General features: G+C 44.1%; 1 protein-coding gene across 4 annotated transcripts in view; it reads left to right on the plus strand.

Moving 5' to 3' along the window:
* Positions 1-17232, plus strand: part of SLC4A4 (solute carrier family 4 member 4) — a 270897-nt gene that overhangs the window by 208786 nt on the left and 44879 nt on the right. For all 4 annotated transcript variants that reach the window (XM_061583421.1, XM_061583422.1, XM_061583423.1 and 1 more), the window contains exons 13-16: positions 1283-1416; positions 3517-3779; positions 12016-12086; positions 16778-16966. In XM_061583421.1, the coding sequence (XP_061439405.1) occupies positions 1283-1416; positions 3517-3779; positions 12016-12086; positions 16778-16966 (657 nt within the window). The remainder of the gene's footprint in view (positions 1-1282; positions 1417-3516; positions 3780-12015; positions 12087-16777; positions 16967-17232) is intronic.

Genomic DNA, 17232 nt, shown 5'->3' on the forward strand with positions numbered 1-17232 from the left:
TCCTTGCTTGCTTCCCTCACAAATCAGAATCAGCCTCAAAGAGGAAGGAAGATGATGGTTCCAATTTGAAATAGACTTTACCAGTTGTTTTCCTTTGGACAAGAGACAAAAATCTACCTTATTGAAAGATGGGGTCAGCCCAAAGGCTTGGATTAATTTAGACAATTTAGAAAGATAGGAAGCTGCCATACGCCAGATCAGGCTATTTATTTGTCTTGCCCAGCGCTCTCTACTTGGGCTTGCACAACTCTCCCAATGTCTCAGGCAGAGCTCTTTCACATGACCTGTTACCTGATCCTTTTAACTGGAAATGCCAGGGATTGAACCTAGACCTTTTGTGTGTGAAGCACATGTCCTGCATCTGAGCTACGATCTTCTTTCTACGCCAAGGGTGGGGACTGGGAGCAAATTTCAGGCTCGTGGGATCTACTTTATTTTTTACTGGAACCCTTCTTTCCACCAGCTGAAGCAAGGTGCAAAATAGTGGCTCAGGTGTGCAGATATATACCAAGAATTAAAGAACAGGGTACCTTTGAACACATCCTTTGCCCAGGACTTTGTGATATGTGCCAGAACCACACTCACAAGTCCTTTTACACAAAAATCCAATCCTGGTTTTCTCTCCTGGCATTCTTTTTAGTTGTTGTCAATGTTACACATTTGAGAGTCTAAAGCCGCCAAGTCTCCCACAAATCTACCAACAGATCTCGATCAATGTGGAAGCAGCAGCAGCAGTATTTGTTTAGTGCTTTAGAGCAGGAGTGGGTAACCTGTGGCCCTTCAGATGCTGTAGGACTCTGCTCCCATCAGCCTCAGCCTCAATGGCCAGTGGGCAGGGATTAATGTGAGTTGTAGTTCAGCAACATCTGGAGGGCCAAAAGTTCCCCACACCTGCTTTAGAGTGGTCCAGGTGTTTTTCAATGCTTATCTTGTTGTAATCCTCACAACAACACTGCAAATCAGCTCAGTATTATTGTTCCCAAACCGCAGATGGAGTGAAGAGCTAAGACTGAGGGAACAGCTTGCCTGATACTATCTAGTGAGTTTGTCGCTGATTCACAGCAGAAGTGAGCTTTGAATTGATTTATAGCTCAGCCTCTTAGCCACTACTCCACAGCAAATGACCTGATATCCCCACTCACTGGATTTCTGTTCAGGAGAAATATTGTGGTTTGGAGGTGGTTAATTTTGCCCTACGTGATCGTTGCTGGTACTAAGGGAATGAGTGGAAAAAGAATTGGCTATTGAAATGTATTAACCCTTTTTGTTCTTCTGGTTCTAGGGCGTGTTGGAAAGCTTTCTGGGCACCGCAGTGACAGGAGCTCTATTTTGCCTTTTTGCTGGCCAACCACTCACTATTCTGAGCAGCACTGGGCCTGTCTTGGTCTTTGAGCGGCTTTTGTTTAACTTCAGCAAGTAAGTACGAGAGGTTGGAGATTGGGGGGAAAGCTGCAGGGATGCCACTGTTGCTTCTAACAGAATGTCCCAGAACTGCTTTTTTTTAAAAAGAAAAAGGAAGAAAGGAAAGGAAAACAGATACTTAAAAGGAGCTAAGCCTGCCCTTGTAATCTGAATGTTTCCTGGTGCCAGTCAGATATTATCATTTCGCAATGTGGCCCTGTTACGAAACAGAGAGGGGGAAGAGAGTTTCCGTCATCACACTTCCTGCTGTAGCTTTAGGATATTTCTCAAGTCTAAACACAAGAAAATGCAAGTTCCAACTGTGTCTTCCTGCCTGCCTTCTTCTCCATCAAGACATCCTTGTTCAAAATTAAAGACCTCTTCTACAGTGTAATTACTGCTTTCCTTTGTACATTTAACACCACTATACCAGTACTGCAAATCCACACCAGAGGTCAGGAGAAGATATTTTGGAATCTACTGGTATGTCTCTGGATGATTTGCAGCACTCCCAATGATCTAACAGGTAGTAAGATGTAAAAAGCTTCTCTCCCCCCCTGCCCACAAAAAAAAATAGGTTGCTGAATAAGAATGCTTAGGGGGAAAAAACAGGAATGGATTTGGGTGTAAAAGGATTTCCAAGCTTCCACATTCCTCAGCTGAGCATGTGCTTGGAGGAACTCTGTTCCTTAATCCTTAGCATTCGTCCACCTATCTGCACCACTGTTTTGCACATGGCTCCAGTAAGTGGACCTCAGAGTTCTATTAAAAAACAAATTAGCATGAAGTCTACCTGCTCCTGGTCTACACTATCTTCTTATGGCCTAATTTAAAGTGCTGGGTGGTTTGGTCTCTAAAGCCCTTGGGTGCCTTCCATCTTGCATGCATAAATGGTCCCTTTCTTTACATCCCATCACAAATAGCAATGGTGTTATTTAAGTGGGGCACGTGCACGAGAATTACCCTGTGGGTTGGGCTGCTTGGGAGCAGGAAATTGTATTACCTGGTCTTTTCCACAACCTTTCACCAGAAACCTCTGTGAGACTTGCTCAGATAAGGAGCATCCAAAAAAGGGGTTGGCTGTGTTGAACTGATGAAGCTGCCTATATAGTTGGTCCATCTAACCCAAGAATGGGTGAACTCAGAGCCAGAAGCGAAATGCAGTGCTCTAGGCTTCTCTCTATGCCACACCATTACCCCAAGTTCAGCCCCTCACTGGGCTTCATACCTTCCTTAAGTGCTTTTTCCTGGCTGGAATGTGTCCTTGAACTCTGATAATGTCTTTTGCTTGTCTGGATGGAGGCCAGAGAGGGGTGCATGAGCATGTGCGGAAACTAATCTACTATACAAAAGTAAAACTCAGATTTGTTGCTTCACCCACTTCTGCTTCTGGTCCCGCCCAGTGCTGGCATGTGGCCCCCAGAAGGTAACATGGCCCTCAGTCTGAAAAAGGTTCCTCACCCCTGGTCTACCTAAGTATTATATGTTCTGGCTGCAGTGGCTCTTCAACCAGAGGGGGGTCTTTCCCAGACTTGCTTCCTGAAGTCCTTCTGAGTGGAGATGTTGGAGACTGAACCTGGGACCTTGTGTGTGCATACGGTTGCTTCTGTTTTGGATTTCATATTGCCCACCTCATTCCTAACTCATTAAAGAAATCACTGGCACTCTACAGATTTCTGTGGCTATAATGTGAAATAGTGGAATTTTATATGTTGAGTGTGGCAACCTGATTATTACATTTCACTTTTTAAAGATGTTACTAGCCCTCATGGCTGTGGAAATGGGCTTGAAAGTTGGTGAGTAAGACCTGGTGAAATATGAAAAGCTGGCATTGCATGGGGGGGAGGGGAAACGAGTGGTGTCCAGTGGTTAGGGGGACGGGGTTTCAGTGCCCATGCTCAGCTCTTTGCCTCCCTACAAGTAGGAGAATGAGAACAAACCATGCACAATATGATTTCCCTGACCCCCCCCTTCGCATTGACTATAGCTGTTCCAAAAACAAAAGGGTGGGTTTTAACTGAGTGGGATGCTCTGCTTTGGGTTTTTTTTAATACAGTCTCTTTGTCCCTTACATCTTCAATCTATATTTTAACTGTGTTACCTCTTTATTTGCAGAGATAATGGCTTTGATTATCTGGAGTTCCGCCTCTGGATTGGCTTGTGGTCGGCCTTCCTGTGTCTTGTTCTAGTTGCTACTGATGCCAGCTTCTTAGTCCAGTACTTCACCCGGTTCACGGAAGAGGGTTTCTCATCCCTGATCAGCTTCATCTTTATCTATGATGCTTTCAAGAAGATGATCAAATTAGCAGATTACTACCCCATCAATTCCAAGTTTAAAGTGGAGGACATTACACTTTATTCCTGTACCTGCATGCCAGGTAAGAGGGAGGCATCTTGCGAGCAACGTCTTCACTTGCTTGTCTTCACTTGCTTGTTTTCAGTACCACTGTGGACTAACAAACTTGCAATCTTCCCTGCCTGTTTTGGGTTTCATGTTGTCAGCCCAGCACATATAGCAGGCTTCCCCAACCTGGCTTCCACCAGATGTTTTGATCTGCAACTCACCTCATCCTTGACAATTGGCCATGCTAATTGGGGCTGATGGGAATTGTAGTCCAAAACATCTAGAGGATTCCAAGTTAGAAAAGGCAGGCATAGAGTTCCATATAAAACCTTTTATCCATTCCCTATAATCCATTTAATTACAGTAATGGGGTCAGAATGATTAATAACTAATAGGGGCTCTCATTGTACAAAGTGCTTTCCCTTCCAGAGATATTAGTTACTTGCGCTGCATCCATTTTATGTCTGTTAGAATGGATAATAAGTCTATTATTTATTAAAACATTTTCATGCCACCTTTCCACGGTTCAGAGTGGCTCACAATCTACACACACACACCCAAACTGGGGGCCCCTGTCCTCAAACACTAAAATTAAATTTTGTCATGATGGGAAAAAAAGCAAACAGACAAAGCTGAGTAGTGCAGGATATGCAGTAGTTGCCTTTTGTCAATAGGGAGATATGTCCAGCATTGAGACAGAAATGAGTCAGAAGTTTGGCATTGAACAAAGCAAACATGAGCATTCAGTTTGCTTGCCAAACAGGAACATGACTGGGTCTCCTGTTTAATATCCTACCTGTCCTACCTAAGGTGGCTTGTGCCTTAAATTTAATGCTCAGTGGTGCATTAAATATGAAGCCAGAGTACTTAGAGCAAGAGGTGCTAGACCTCAAACCTGCCTGGAAAGAAGACATATCTTTTCATCTGGAAGTACTTCGCTCTCATCCTAGATTTATAAATGAGAGCCAGTGTGGTGAAGTGGTTAGAGTGTTGGACTAGAAGGGGAAAGACCCAAGTTCAAATCCCACTTCCTCCATGAAGCTCACTGTGTGACCTTGAGTTAGTTACTGTCTTTCAACCTAACCCACCTCACAGGACTGTTGTGACAATAAAACAGGGGAGGGGACAATCATGTATGTTGCTTTGATCTTATAGGAAAGATGGGATACAAATACACTAAATGAATAAGTAAATGAAGAGGTATTTTGGAAGATTCAGGACAGACAAAGAAAGTACTTCTTCGCACAGTGCATAATTAAAGTGATGGGATTCCCTCTCACCAGAGGCAGTGATGGCCACCAACTTGGGAGGCTTTAAAAGAGGACTAGATAAATTTATGGAGGATAAGGCTATCAGTGGCTGCTAGCCACAATGGCTATGTTTTACCTCCACTGTTGGAGACAATTTGCTTCCGAATACCAGTTGCTGGGAATCGCAAGTGAATAGAGTGCTGTTGCACTGTGGTCCTGTTTGCAGGCTTCCCATAAGTATCTTGTTGGTCACTGTGAGAAGAGGATGCTGGGTTAGATGGGCCCTTGGCATTGATCCATCAGGGCTCTTCTTACGCAAATAAATATGCATTATTTCAGGACTGCTTTTTGCAGAATAATTGACCTGGAAGGAGAATTGAACATATTCTTATCTAATCCCCTTACCCATGCTATAAAGCTGGGATGGGGAACTTGTGGCCCTCCAGATGCTGCTGGACTACAACTCCCATCATGCCTGACAATTTGGCCCTGCTGGCTGGTGCTGATGGGAGTCAGAATCGAAGAACACTGGGAGGGTCACAGGTTCCTCTCCCCTGTCATGGAGAGTCAACTTTTTATGTTAATTTATTTATTTTATTTTAAAATATTTCTATCCCGCCCTTCTACCCTATAATAGGGCACTCAGGACGGCTTACAAAAATAAAATCAAACATGTACATAGTAAAATTGTAAACAGTAAAATAAATTAAAATACATAAAATACAATTAATGTGTATTTTGTTGTTTACAATTTGTTCTGGTTACTCTTGAAATATTCTTTATTTCATCAGGATGAATGGGATCAATACTGTAAAGGTCTGGTCAGCAACTAGTTTTACTAGAGGGCCACTTGGAGGAAAGTGTGGCAAGTGGAAGGTCAGGATCCTGGTCCATCTCTGAAAGAGGACTGATACCCAGACTCATGGCTCCAGACCCTTTTTCGAATACATATATGCTTTTGCTTGTGGGCTGGCAGCTGAGGGCCAAATCATACTCCAGGGGTGAAATTATTCATATATGCTTCTGCAGTCACCATTTGGTGATGCTGAAGGTAAAGCAATTTGAACATACTACATATTACTATAGGAATTATAATTTTAAAAAAACTCAAATCTCAAGTATCCATGTGGAGAGCCAGTGTGGTGTAGTGGTTAGAGTGTTGAGCTGTGACCTGGGAGACCAGGGTTCAAATCCCCACTCGGCCATGAAGCTCATGGGATGAACTTGGGCCAGATGCTAACTCTCAACCTAGCCTTATCATATTGTGATAATAATTGAACCATGTATGGCACCCTGAGCTCTTTAAAAGGAAGGTGGAATGTAAATGCAGTAATACTTTTTTAAAAAATTATCAGAATAGTATCCCTGTTTCATTCTTTCATCAAAAACAACACAAGTTGAGTACCTTTGCAGACTATCTCCTTTAGAAATTAACTGATGTCCTTTACGGTTAGCTGTTAAAATCTCTGGCCCTCCAGAATAGCTGGACTACAACTTCCATCATCCCTGACCATTGGCCATGTTGCCTTGGGCTGACTAAAGTCTGAAAGGCAACAGGTTCCCATTCCCTGAGCCTACTATCTCAATTAGTCTTTAAGGTCTCTTGAAGCATTTTTTTTAAAAATTAAATAATGTATCCATGTTCTGGCTTTTCCCCCAGCTAAGTCTAAAGGCTGTAGGAGACCATTTTCATACCTGCTGTGCTAACAGTGAAAAAAATGACCTTGAGTTATCTTAATTTTTCATCTGATGAATGGATTTTATCACCAATGAAAAGTGTATGTTGCAATAACATTAGTCTTCAAGGTGTTATATGTCTTTGCCAGTTCTATCCTTTCCAGGGAGGATGTTAGGAATGTGGCTTATCGCAGAACATGCTTGTTCTTTGGAACAGGCACACCAAGATCCATAAAAGCAGGTGGAATTGGCTTCCTGATCATTGTCAGCCTTACCCGCCCCAGCTCTTTCAGAGAGAAGATAAAATAGTTCTTGATAAAATATTGTTTCATTTCATTATTGTATAGAAAGTTGGATCACTCATTTGCAATGCAAATCCTAATCATGTTTACTCAGTAATAAATCCCAATAAACTCAGTGGAGATTTCTCCTAAGTAAGCAGAGATGCTAGTGAAGTCCTTCTAGGAATAAATGTTGGGGGGGGGCTGGGGGGAAGCCCACCTCAAAACGAGAGGTGCTCTTTTCAACCCCTGAAACTCTTCTCCAGCTATAAGAATCTTCTTACCTGGGGCTCATCCAGACGACTGCAAAATGTGTGACATGCCCGCTATGTGTGTTCATTATTTTTCGGTCATCTAAATGATGTCTCGTGCTGTTACGCATTTTCACGGGTTAAATCCGCTTCTTGCAATACTGGCAAAAATGTGATTTGCTGTTTAAAATCGGGAATCATCCGCTGTGCCTTCAGGAGTTAGGATGCAATACCGCGGACTTTACAGCTGATGGGCGGTTCTTGGGCATTTCCCCTTGCCTCTTCTCATTCCAGCAAATCACGCATCTGCACTTTTGCGCATGTGCGAGAATAAGCCCGGGAAAATTGAACCAATCATCGCAATGGTGGGGTGTTGGGGGGGGGGTCTGCAACTACTGCACAGATGCATTTTATTTTTTGCCAGCCTGCAAACTGGGCGGCCGCTCTGGGTGAGATCTGCAATACACAGCAAGCGAGAAAGGGGTGGTGATGGGTTTCAGCCTGTCTCGGTAAACTTTGTCAATTTCATTCTGCTCCCTGGGGTTTTTGCTTCAAATCAGAAAAGCATACATTCGTTTAAGTGTAATATCGCAAATGCAAACAAGAAAAGGGCTTCTGGTCGGTTTCAAGCCTGCTCCAGAAAGCTTTGTCAATTTCATTCTCCTGAGAAGGAAAGGGAGAAGGAGGGGGGGTGACACGTTTCTTGCTTTTTTGGAGAAATAAGTGCATTGCCAGCGTGTGTATCTCCTTAAATATCAATAAAGGCAGAAAAGCATACATTCGTTTAAGTGTAATATCGCAAATGCAAACAAGAAAAGGGCTTCTGGTTGGTTTCAAGCCTGCTCCAAAAGCTTTGTCAATTTCATTCTGTGGGAAGGCAGGCGTGAAACCAACCAGCAGCCTTTCCTTCCCAGGCGAGAACTCCTTTACAGCCATATTGTGCTTCGTTGCAAAGGGGGAGAGGAGCATACGTAATTGTTTTGCTGACCAATTGGTTGATAGGGGGAGGTTTTAGAGGTGGAGCTTGGAAAAAGGCGAAAAGAATGTAGGGGTCTTACCGCTGCATGTGCGGGTGCAAAAAAGCATTTTTTTTAATTGGGAAAGAGCGAACTGAAAGGCAAAGTGAGGCCTATCAGATGACAAACCGAATATGGAAACCGTGGATTATCCTGCTCCGTTTGGATAAGCCCTTGGTATAGCCACTGCCAAATGAAAAGAAAGGAAAGTGGGTGAGGGCTCAGAAGGATGACATTTTTCAAAGCTTTGGGATTGATTTGGGGTGTGTATGTCTATCTGTCGATCTATCGATCTATCTATTGATTGACCTATTGATAGACACCTAATTCATCCCTCTCCCTTAGGGAAACACCATGGAGAGTTTTAGAGATCTCACACATCTCTACCAGTAAGCATTGTAGGCTTAGAGATTTTTCTTTGGGGTGGGGAGAGGGGACAAGTGTGGCTTAGAGGTAGGATCCTGCGTCCACCCACCTGTTTCCACACCCCACAAGTACTCAGCACACATATATTCCAGATTATGCCACCACCAGAACAGTATTGCGTACAATTTACTGCTAGAATTTACTTATATAAACTCTATAAATCCTGATGATTTCAGTTACATTTTGCCAGGAATATTTGAAGTTTTCAGTGCTGTGGCCACATGCAAAATTCCACATACTGGGTTTAGAATAAAGCACCCAAAGTATTGTAGAAAAGGCGCTGCATTGGCCTAAAATGTGCATGCTTTTGTTTGAGGTTTCTTCATATAGAAGGTGGACATTTCTTTTTTTTGTCTCAGCATAGTTTCTTGCAATACAGTTTTCAGCATTGCAGTTCTTCATTCCCAGTTAGTTCTTCAAATTCTATACCAGTTGCTTAATATTGTGCGCTTAAATGAAATAATTTATGTACATCCCCACTAAAAGATAATCAGATTGCTTCTTTTATCACACTCCTGCAGCAGCCCTTTTATGAAACCAGATATTGATATTGAATTCCCTTATAGACACGAGCCTGTATTCATTCCCTGATGAGAGCATGCACACTGTTCTTTTGATGAATGTAGTAACAGTGAAAGTTTTTTCCATTGAATGGAAGCCTTTGCTTCAACTCAGGAGCTAGATTTGATTATTGAATTACTGCATCTCCTGCTGGTTATCAGTAGGTATTGCAATAATGTAGTTTGGGATTGAAGGTGGGGGTGAAGAGAGAGACAGAAATCAGCAGATAGTGTATAAAGGAAGTCTGACTGCTTTATATTTACAACTTCTTTCTTCATCTTAATTCCATGTGAGTTTATGTTGACTTTCCCCAGGGATGGACTATGCTTTAAAAACTAGAGAACGATGGTATAAAGTTTGTTAACAGCATAAAAAAAACTAACCAGAAAAAAGGTTTGGCGTGTTTCCAGTATGTATAACATTGAGAGTGCTATGTGTGTCAGGGTGAGGCTATGCAGGCTTTCTGGTGCTATTTAAAGTAACTGCAGTTTTCCATTCAAGCATCTGCTGTTTTTCCGAAATCTAGTGGATCTGCATGAATGAGGCAGAAGGGTTACGGCTGACTCAAATTTTATCCAGACCTTTACTTCCAATGCTGAATCTCACGGGGTGGTTCTGTGAAGTGTCATGCTTCACTGTGGTAATGGTTGAGGGTCAAGCATACGGTGTCGAGGAGCAGAAGTCAGAGTCCTTTTCAGGTGATGAAGCAGAGGACTCCAAAACAGAAGGGGGAGGGCCTGCAGGACTCATCCCAGAAGTGTTGCCACCTGATGTGATTGACAAGTTCTGCTTTTGAGTGCTTTGGGGAAAAAAAGGTTTTTAAACCCTTTCTCTGAGGCTTTAGCCTTGGGGGGGGATCCTAAGCTTTAGGTCACCCTACTGAGTGTCTGGAGGACTCCACTGGACTCTGCTCTTTCACCTGACTCTGACCATCTGGTAACTGATTATGCTCAAAGACTCTTGGTCTTTTGCTGAGAAACCTGAGTTAGAGATGGTAGGTGTTTAGTCAGGTTTATCTTCGCTTTGTTGGTTTTTAATGGCTGCACTCTCTCAAGTAACCAAGTAACCTCTCTTATTATATTATACGCTCTCTCCCTGCAGCCAGAGGATGTGGTGTGGCCATCCTCTTTGGACTCCATGGAGGAATCACTGTGACCAGAAATTCCCTCACTCACCATAGCTAGAGGCTAATTGAGAAGACTGGGGTCTTTAAGTAAAGTGGGACCTTCCAATATAGGCAGGGCTCACAATTAGGAGGCAGTTGTGCTGTTTCCATATAGGGCTGAGGGTCACTTTGTTCCCTGCTGAAGTAATAGAGAAGCTTTGTGTTCACAGCACATAGCCTGAGCCCCCTGTGTTCAACCTTAACCCTTCTCTACCTAGTCTTGCCTCAGTCTGCCTGAACCTCACTCTGCACCAGAGTTCCGCCTGGTCTGGCCTTGCCTTGCCTTGCCTTGCCTCGCCTCACCACAGGGCACAACATACTGGTCCTGGTGTGGGCACAAGGGGACAACTCCTCACCTTCAATCAACACAAGGAGGCAGACCAAGTTGCATGTGGGAGAACCAGTCACCGCTCCTGCTGATCCCATTTGGCTCCTCTTTTTCCCGCATGGAAACTGGCAAGAACATAATGCAAAGGGCCATTGATCAGTGGTAGTTCACTGCATGCAAAAGGTCCTAGGTTTGAGCTCCGGCATCCCCATGTAAGGCTGGGAAAAGATTCTTGCTTGAAAACCTGAAGAGCCACTGCCTGTCAGTGTCAACAATACTAAGCTCAATGGACCAATGGTCTGACTTGGTTTAAGGCAACTTCCTAGGTTCCTAACACCCGACTCACCACAATATTTTCCCCTGGGCTTAAAGAACTAAGGCTGCAATCCGATACACACTTACCTGGGAGTAAGTCCCATTGAACCCAATGGAGATTACTTCTGAGTAGACATGTATTGGATTGCAGCTTAATTTTCTTCAGCCTGTCCTTATAAAGCTTTCTTTCCAGGCCTGTTACTGCCTTCATTAGGCTTTTCTGAAACAGCATACAAAAATTTCTTGACTGCAGTGACATAAAGCTGACATCTTGAGCTGGCAATGTGGCATGAAAAAAAAAAATCAATGATTTTCCAACAGGGTATAAACATATTGAGGGTTTTTAAAGTAATACTGAAGGGTGTTTTAAATATTATTAATGTAATGTACTCTGCAGACATGTTTCAGTCTTTTCTGAAATCCTGACAGGTTGAAGGATCTTTCTCCACCCACCCACATACAAAAGGAAAATGCTGAGTTTCCCTGGCACAGACACACACACACCTTAACTGCAAGCTTAATCATTTTATCTTTCAAATTATTATCCCTGTGTAATACAGGGATAAAATGGCAAAAAGTTGATAGTCATGAACTTACAAAGTGCTTTGATCTCCTGGATAAAATGAGGATTTATTAATGATGATTTTATAATGAACACTGTTATGTTTTCCAATCTCTAGTCACATAGGCACCAAAATAATCCAGGGCAATTATGTACATATTTTTCTAAACTGAGTAGCAAGCAAATGATGAGGGATGCAGGTTTTCAGATGAAGTGTTATCTCCTGACACCTTTCTATGTCTTTGGAATAATTCAGAATACCTCTTAGGGCTGTTTATAGGTTGAAGCTTCAGAGGATTGCAAGTCTTAACTTGATAATATTTTTAGATAGGCGAAGGTGCTATTCACCTGTGAGTTTCCTTTTAATTGCACCTGTTCCCCACAACATTTGAAGTGGTGCATTCAAAACACTGCATTTTGCTGTCTTGTCTCTTACAGCTAATGGTTCTTTATTTAACGAGACAGCCACAACATCATCTGATTGGTCTGCAAGAAACTCTGCTGAGATGGTAAGTGGAGCTAATGAGGAAAGCAAAAAAAAATGGAAATGGACTGCCTTCAAGTCGATCCTGACTTATGGTGACGCTATGAATAGGGTTTTCATGGTAAGCGGTATTCAGAGGGAGTTTCCCATTGCCTCCCTCTGAGGCTAGTCCTCCCCAGCTGGCTAGGGCCTACTCAGCTTGCCACAGCTGCACAAGCCAGCCCCTTCCTTGTCCGCAACTACCAGCTGGGGGGCAACTGGGCTCCTTGGGACTCTGCAGTTTGACCACGGCTGCACAGGTGGCAGGGCGTGTAACCCTGAGCCACTCACTGTGGGGGTGATCTTTAGCTGGCCCTTGACATCCAGGAGACACGAGCAGGGATTTGAACTCACAGACTCTGGACTCCCAGCCAGGCTCTCTTCCCCACTGTGCTATACCAGCTGTGTAATGAGGAAAGTAGACATTTGAAATGTCTATGTTCTGTGAAATTAACACTGTCTGTTGTGCTTCAGTGCGTCTCCATACAGACCAATACAGCTGATAGTTTATATAAGGGCGATTCTATAGAATTATTGCTTAAATCGTACATACGTTATTTTGATATGAAAAGGAATTAAAGGTGCTTTATTTTGTCTGAATTATCCCCCTTTTTCACGATGGCAGGAAACATCACCTGATGTTTAAAGGCAACAGCATGATGATTTCTTTGTAGTATTTCAGATGTGGAGTGTTGCAGTGTGGGGAATATGACAGCCAGTGAGAGGCTGAAAGCCAGAGGTAGGCCATGCGCCCCAGCCTCCCGTCAGCCGTGTTGCTTTACTTACCAGGAGGGGTGAGGCGGTAGGGAGCACAGTGCATGTGCAGCTGCAGGAGTAATGGATTGGCTCACCTCTGTGCCTGCACCATGCTGACCTCGGCACCACCTCACCCCTTGCTCTCGCCCTCCTAGGAAATAAAGCAGCATGGCGGACAGAAGGCCAAGTGCATAGTGTTGCCCCTCCCTGTCAGCCACCCCTAGTGAAAGCATGACCCTGTTTAGGTCACCTAAACATGGGGGAGATGGAGAGATGACAGAGGGAGCCTGCACGGAGAGGGAAGAGGCAATGACAAGGAAGACTGCGCAGAAGATTTCAAGAGGGGCATGTGCAGTGAGGACAAGGACCCTGCTGTGTCTGTCCTGAGGCCTATCGAGCAATGTCAGCCAGATAACATACATGCATTAATTGGGCCCATGCACCCTTGCTTGCAAACCATCCACCCTTTGCAAAAAGAACAATACAACATCCTTGGTTTGCTTTAAGTGGCTGTTAAAAATGGGAAGAACATTCTCTTAGAAATTCTGCTAGGCACCCAGCAAAGGAAAAGAAATCTGCTGAGTTTTACAGTGTACTGTGACAAAGTGCCATAACCTCAAGGTGCTTCTTGTGCTTTCATAGGAAATAGCATGTCACATCAGTCCCCATGTACATCCCCTGTCAAAGTAGCTGCTGCCCCTCTCCCCTTCTAGCCTGGCTTGCTAGGGTCAGGTTTTCTTGTTCTTTGCTTTGGCGTTTCCCCCACCCTAGATCATACACGCTCTTGATTCTTACTTCCCTTGTCTTGTTCATTCCTCCGCTTCTCTGTCTCACTCCTTATTAATCATTGCCTCTCCTTTCTCTCCCTTTCCTTTGCATTCCCTTTGTTGCAAAAAAGTAGGTTGTAAGCTCCTTATGGCACAGCTCTTCTTTTTGGCTTATTATGTTACCCAGTAAATTGCCATATATGTAGAAAGCAGAAATATTTATGCAGTACCATCAATGTCTAGTGTCTTACAGAGTACTAAAAGGTAGGTCTCTGCCCTGAGGGGCTTACTGTCAAATTTGACATGGGGAGAAAACATAGGAAGAGGAGGGAGACGGAGTTGGAAATGCGTAGGGAGAGAATATGCATCCATTTCAGGACATGTACAGGGTTGAGCCTATGGCCCTCCAGATGTTGTTGGACTCCCAGCAACTATTAGCCCCAGTTAGCAAGGCCAGTGGTCAGGGATGGTGGAAACTGTAGTCCAGTAACATCTGAAAGGACATAGGTCCCCTTTCCCTTCACTAAGTTATGATCTGGTTGTCTGGTGGCAGTTTTTACTTGCCAAAGTTAATGAGAGCATTGAGAGGCTCTCTGAACTAGAACACAGCTTCCTTAGTTATTTTCTCAAAGCTACAGTTGAGCCAAGGCAGGATTATGCTGACACAATAAGGAAAAAGAACCTGCCAAGTCCTCTCTTGACAAGTTTATGTTGTCCCTTGCACCATTGTGGTTGCTAGTTTTTATTTTATTTTTCACTCTGCAGCTCTAGGGAAGGACCAACATATCCCTGATCCCTATGGTTTCTTTAGGTTTGCCTTGGCAGTGAGATCTGGGGCTTGAACAATTTTGTTCTGAAAACTGGGAGGTAAAAGAAATAGCCTGGAGAAGATGGCATGCCTCCAGTATACCATTTTGGAATATATATTGGAGAGTCAAAGCTCTAGATGGTAGTCTTCAAAAGTGTTGAAGATGAACGTAATACAGTAGATATGGAGGGTTGGGAAGGAAGGTAAGAGGCAAAATGTGAGCCACAGAAACAAAAACAAAGATCTCCTTGAGTCCTTCTTCCATTACTGCAGTATTAAGATCAGACAAAAAGCTGTCAGCAGGAGTTTTTGCTTTTAGCTAAACAAATCAACTTCCAGCATATTTGTAATTCATAGCATTTCCTGAAAGTAATTGGGCTTTCAAGAATTCAGGTTGTTTCCAGTGGCCAAAAGACAACGGCAAACTTAAAAATGCTGCCCATGCTCACTTACTAGTGAAGCATTAGTGTGTTTAGCTTGTTGAATTGACACACCAATGCAAGACAAAAGTCCTGGTTCACACAGCCAAACCAAGCATGTGGGCTCCCGGACAGGAGATTGCAGCTATTTTACTCCTCCTCCAGTCCTCCTGCTATGAGTTACGCTGAGTCCAAATCTGGACTCATTGTTTGACTTGCTCCAGATAAACTAAGCCATGGTTTAGTTCCCAGCAGCAGCAGAAGGACCACAGGAAAGCAAAGGTGCTGCAGTCTCCTCTCCTGGAGCCTACATGCTCATGAATTCATATTCTGCCATGGCTTGGCTTAGCATGAAGAACAAAAATGAACAAATACATCAAGTGTTTGGGCTCATGCCTTTAAAACAGGAATGGGGAAGGTGTGGCCCTCCAGTTGTTGGCTGGGGCTGATACGAGTTGTCGTCCAACTTGATTTAGCAGTAGAACAAATGCTTTGCACACAGAAGGTTCCTAGTTCCATCCCCAGCATCTGAAGCAGCCTTTCCCAACCGGTGTGCCTCCAGATGTTGTTGGACCACAATTCCCATCTTTCCTGACCATTGGCAATGCTAGCTGAGGCTGATGGGAGTTGTAGTCCAACAACATCTGGAGGCACACAGGTTGGGAAAGGCTGATCTAAAGTTTTGGGGGTTCTTAGATTAGCACTGTTTAAAAGGTCTCTACCCAAGAACAAGAAGAGCAGTTGCCAGTCAGAGTGGGTGATATTGAGCTAGACTGGGAGTGGGGAATCTGGCTCTCCAGATGTTGCTGAAGTTCAGTTCCCAACAGCCCCAGCAAGCATGGCCAATGGCCAGGGGTGACGTGAGTTGTAGTTTTGCAACATCTGGAGGACTAAATGTTCCCTGCACCTGAGCTAGATGGACCTGTGATCTGGTTTGGTATAAAGCAGCTTCCTATGTTCATACTTGTTCTGGATCTTATCTTATAGGGATGGGAAACCTTTTTAAGGCAAAAGGCTACTTTCCTGTCTAGACAGCCTCCGGGCCACATGCCAGTGGTGGGCAGGCCAGAGACAAAAGCAGGTGGAGCAATGAATGTAGATTTTACCTTTGTCCAGTAGGCTAGTTTCTGCACACACTCGCACACCTCTCCGTCCTCCATCCAGGCAAGTGAGAAGCATTCCCTGAATGTAAGGACACATTCCAGCCAAGCAAAAGTACTAAAGGAGGGTGTGAAGCAGGGCCAGTGAGGGGTGTGACCTGGGGAAATGGGGGCGTGGCTTGGAGAGAGTACCAAGAGCCAGATAGAGCCAGAGAGGCTTGGAGAGCTGCATTTGACCCCCCGGTCTTAGGTTATGCAGCAGGGGTTGGGAATTTAGCTCTGGACATGGTCTTGAAAAGACTACATGAACTCATGCTATCTTTCAATCCAATGTAAGTTGCCACACTCCTGCTTGACAGATTACTGCAGTGGAGGTCTGCTCATTAGGGCAAATTGGGCACTGCCCTACCAAACCTCAGTCTGCCCTCAGCCAGCCCCCACCTGCCTGATTTATTACTTGCAACCAGTCCAGGGTGTGGCGCTGCCTGTCAGTTTCCTCTCCCTCCTTAATCTTAGAGTTGCCCTTGTACAACTCCGCAGGGAGGAGGAGGTTTGGGAGTTGGCTCTGCCTGTCATTGGCTCTGACTCTGTCTACTGTTGGCCTCTCTGCCTTTTGTCTTACCAGTCTTCACTAGATTACTCTAGTCCTCACCATCAGTATTGTAAAAGATATGATGCTCTTGTAATGTAGCAAGTCCGAGTCTCATCCATGTTTTGGGTTTTACTTTTATCAAGCTTTACATCATCCCTAGTGTTGATTGGAAAAGCAATGGTGGTGGAGTGTTGTAAGGAGTTTCTAACTGATGGAGGCCATCTTTGATTTTCAGCCAAATGGCACGATTGACTGGACATCTCTGACAAAGAAGGAGTGCTTGAAATATGGTGGAGCCCTCTTGGGCAACAACTGCAAATATGTTCCAGACATAACCCTCATGTCCTGTATCCTCTTTTTGGGCACTTACACCTGCTCCATGGCCTTGAAGAAATTCAAGACCAGCCGTTATTTCCCAACCACTGTAAGTAGTTTGGTTTGTGATTGTATCTTTTTTTTAAAAAAAAAAACACCCGCAGACACAACCATTTTTGCAGAATGTCTAGATCCACTTCACACATTAATACATTTTGGGTGTACACCTAAAAATGTAAGCTTGGTCTCAATTTCAGATAGGGACTCTCCATTGCACCTGATATTGGTGGTGCTGGTGAATTGGAGGATTGGCTGATGGGTAGAGACAGCAGCATGTTGTTGTCCCTGGCTCCATCATGGCAGCTCCCCGCTCCA

This window comes from Rhineura floridana, chromosome 9 (assembly GCF_030035675.1).
Source record: "Rhineura floridana isolate rRhiFlo1 chromosome 9, rRhiFlo1.hap2, whole genome shotgun sequence".
Lineage (NCBI taxonomy): Eukaryota > Metazoa > Chordata > Lepidosauria > Squamata > Rhineuridae > Rhineura > Rhineura floridana.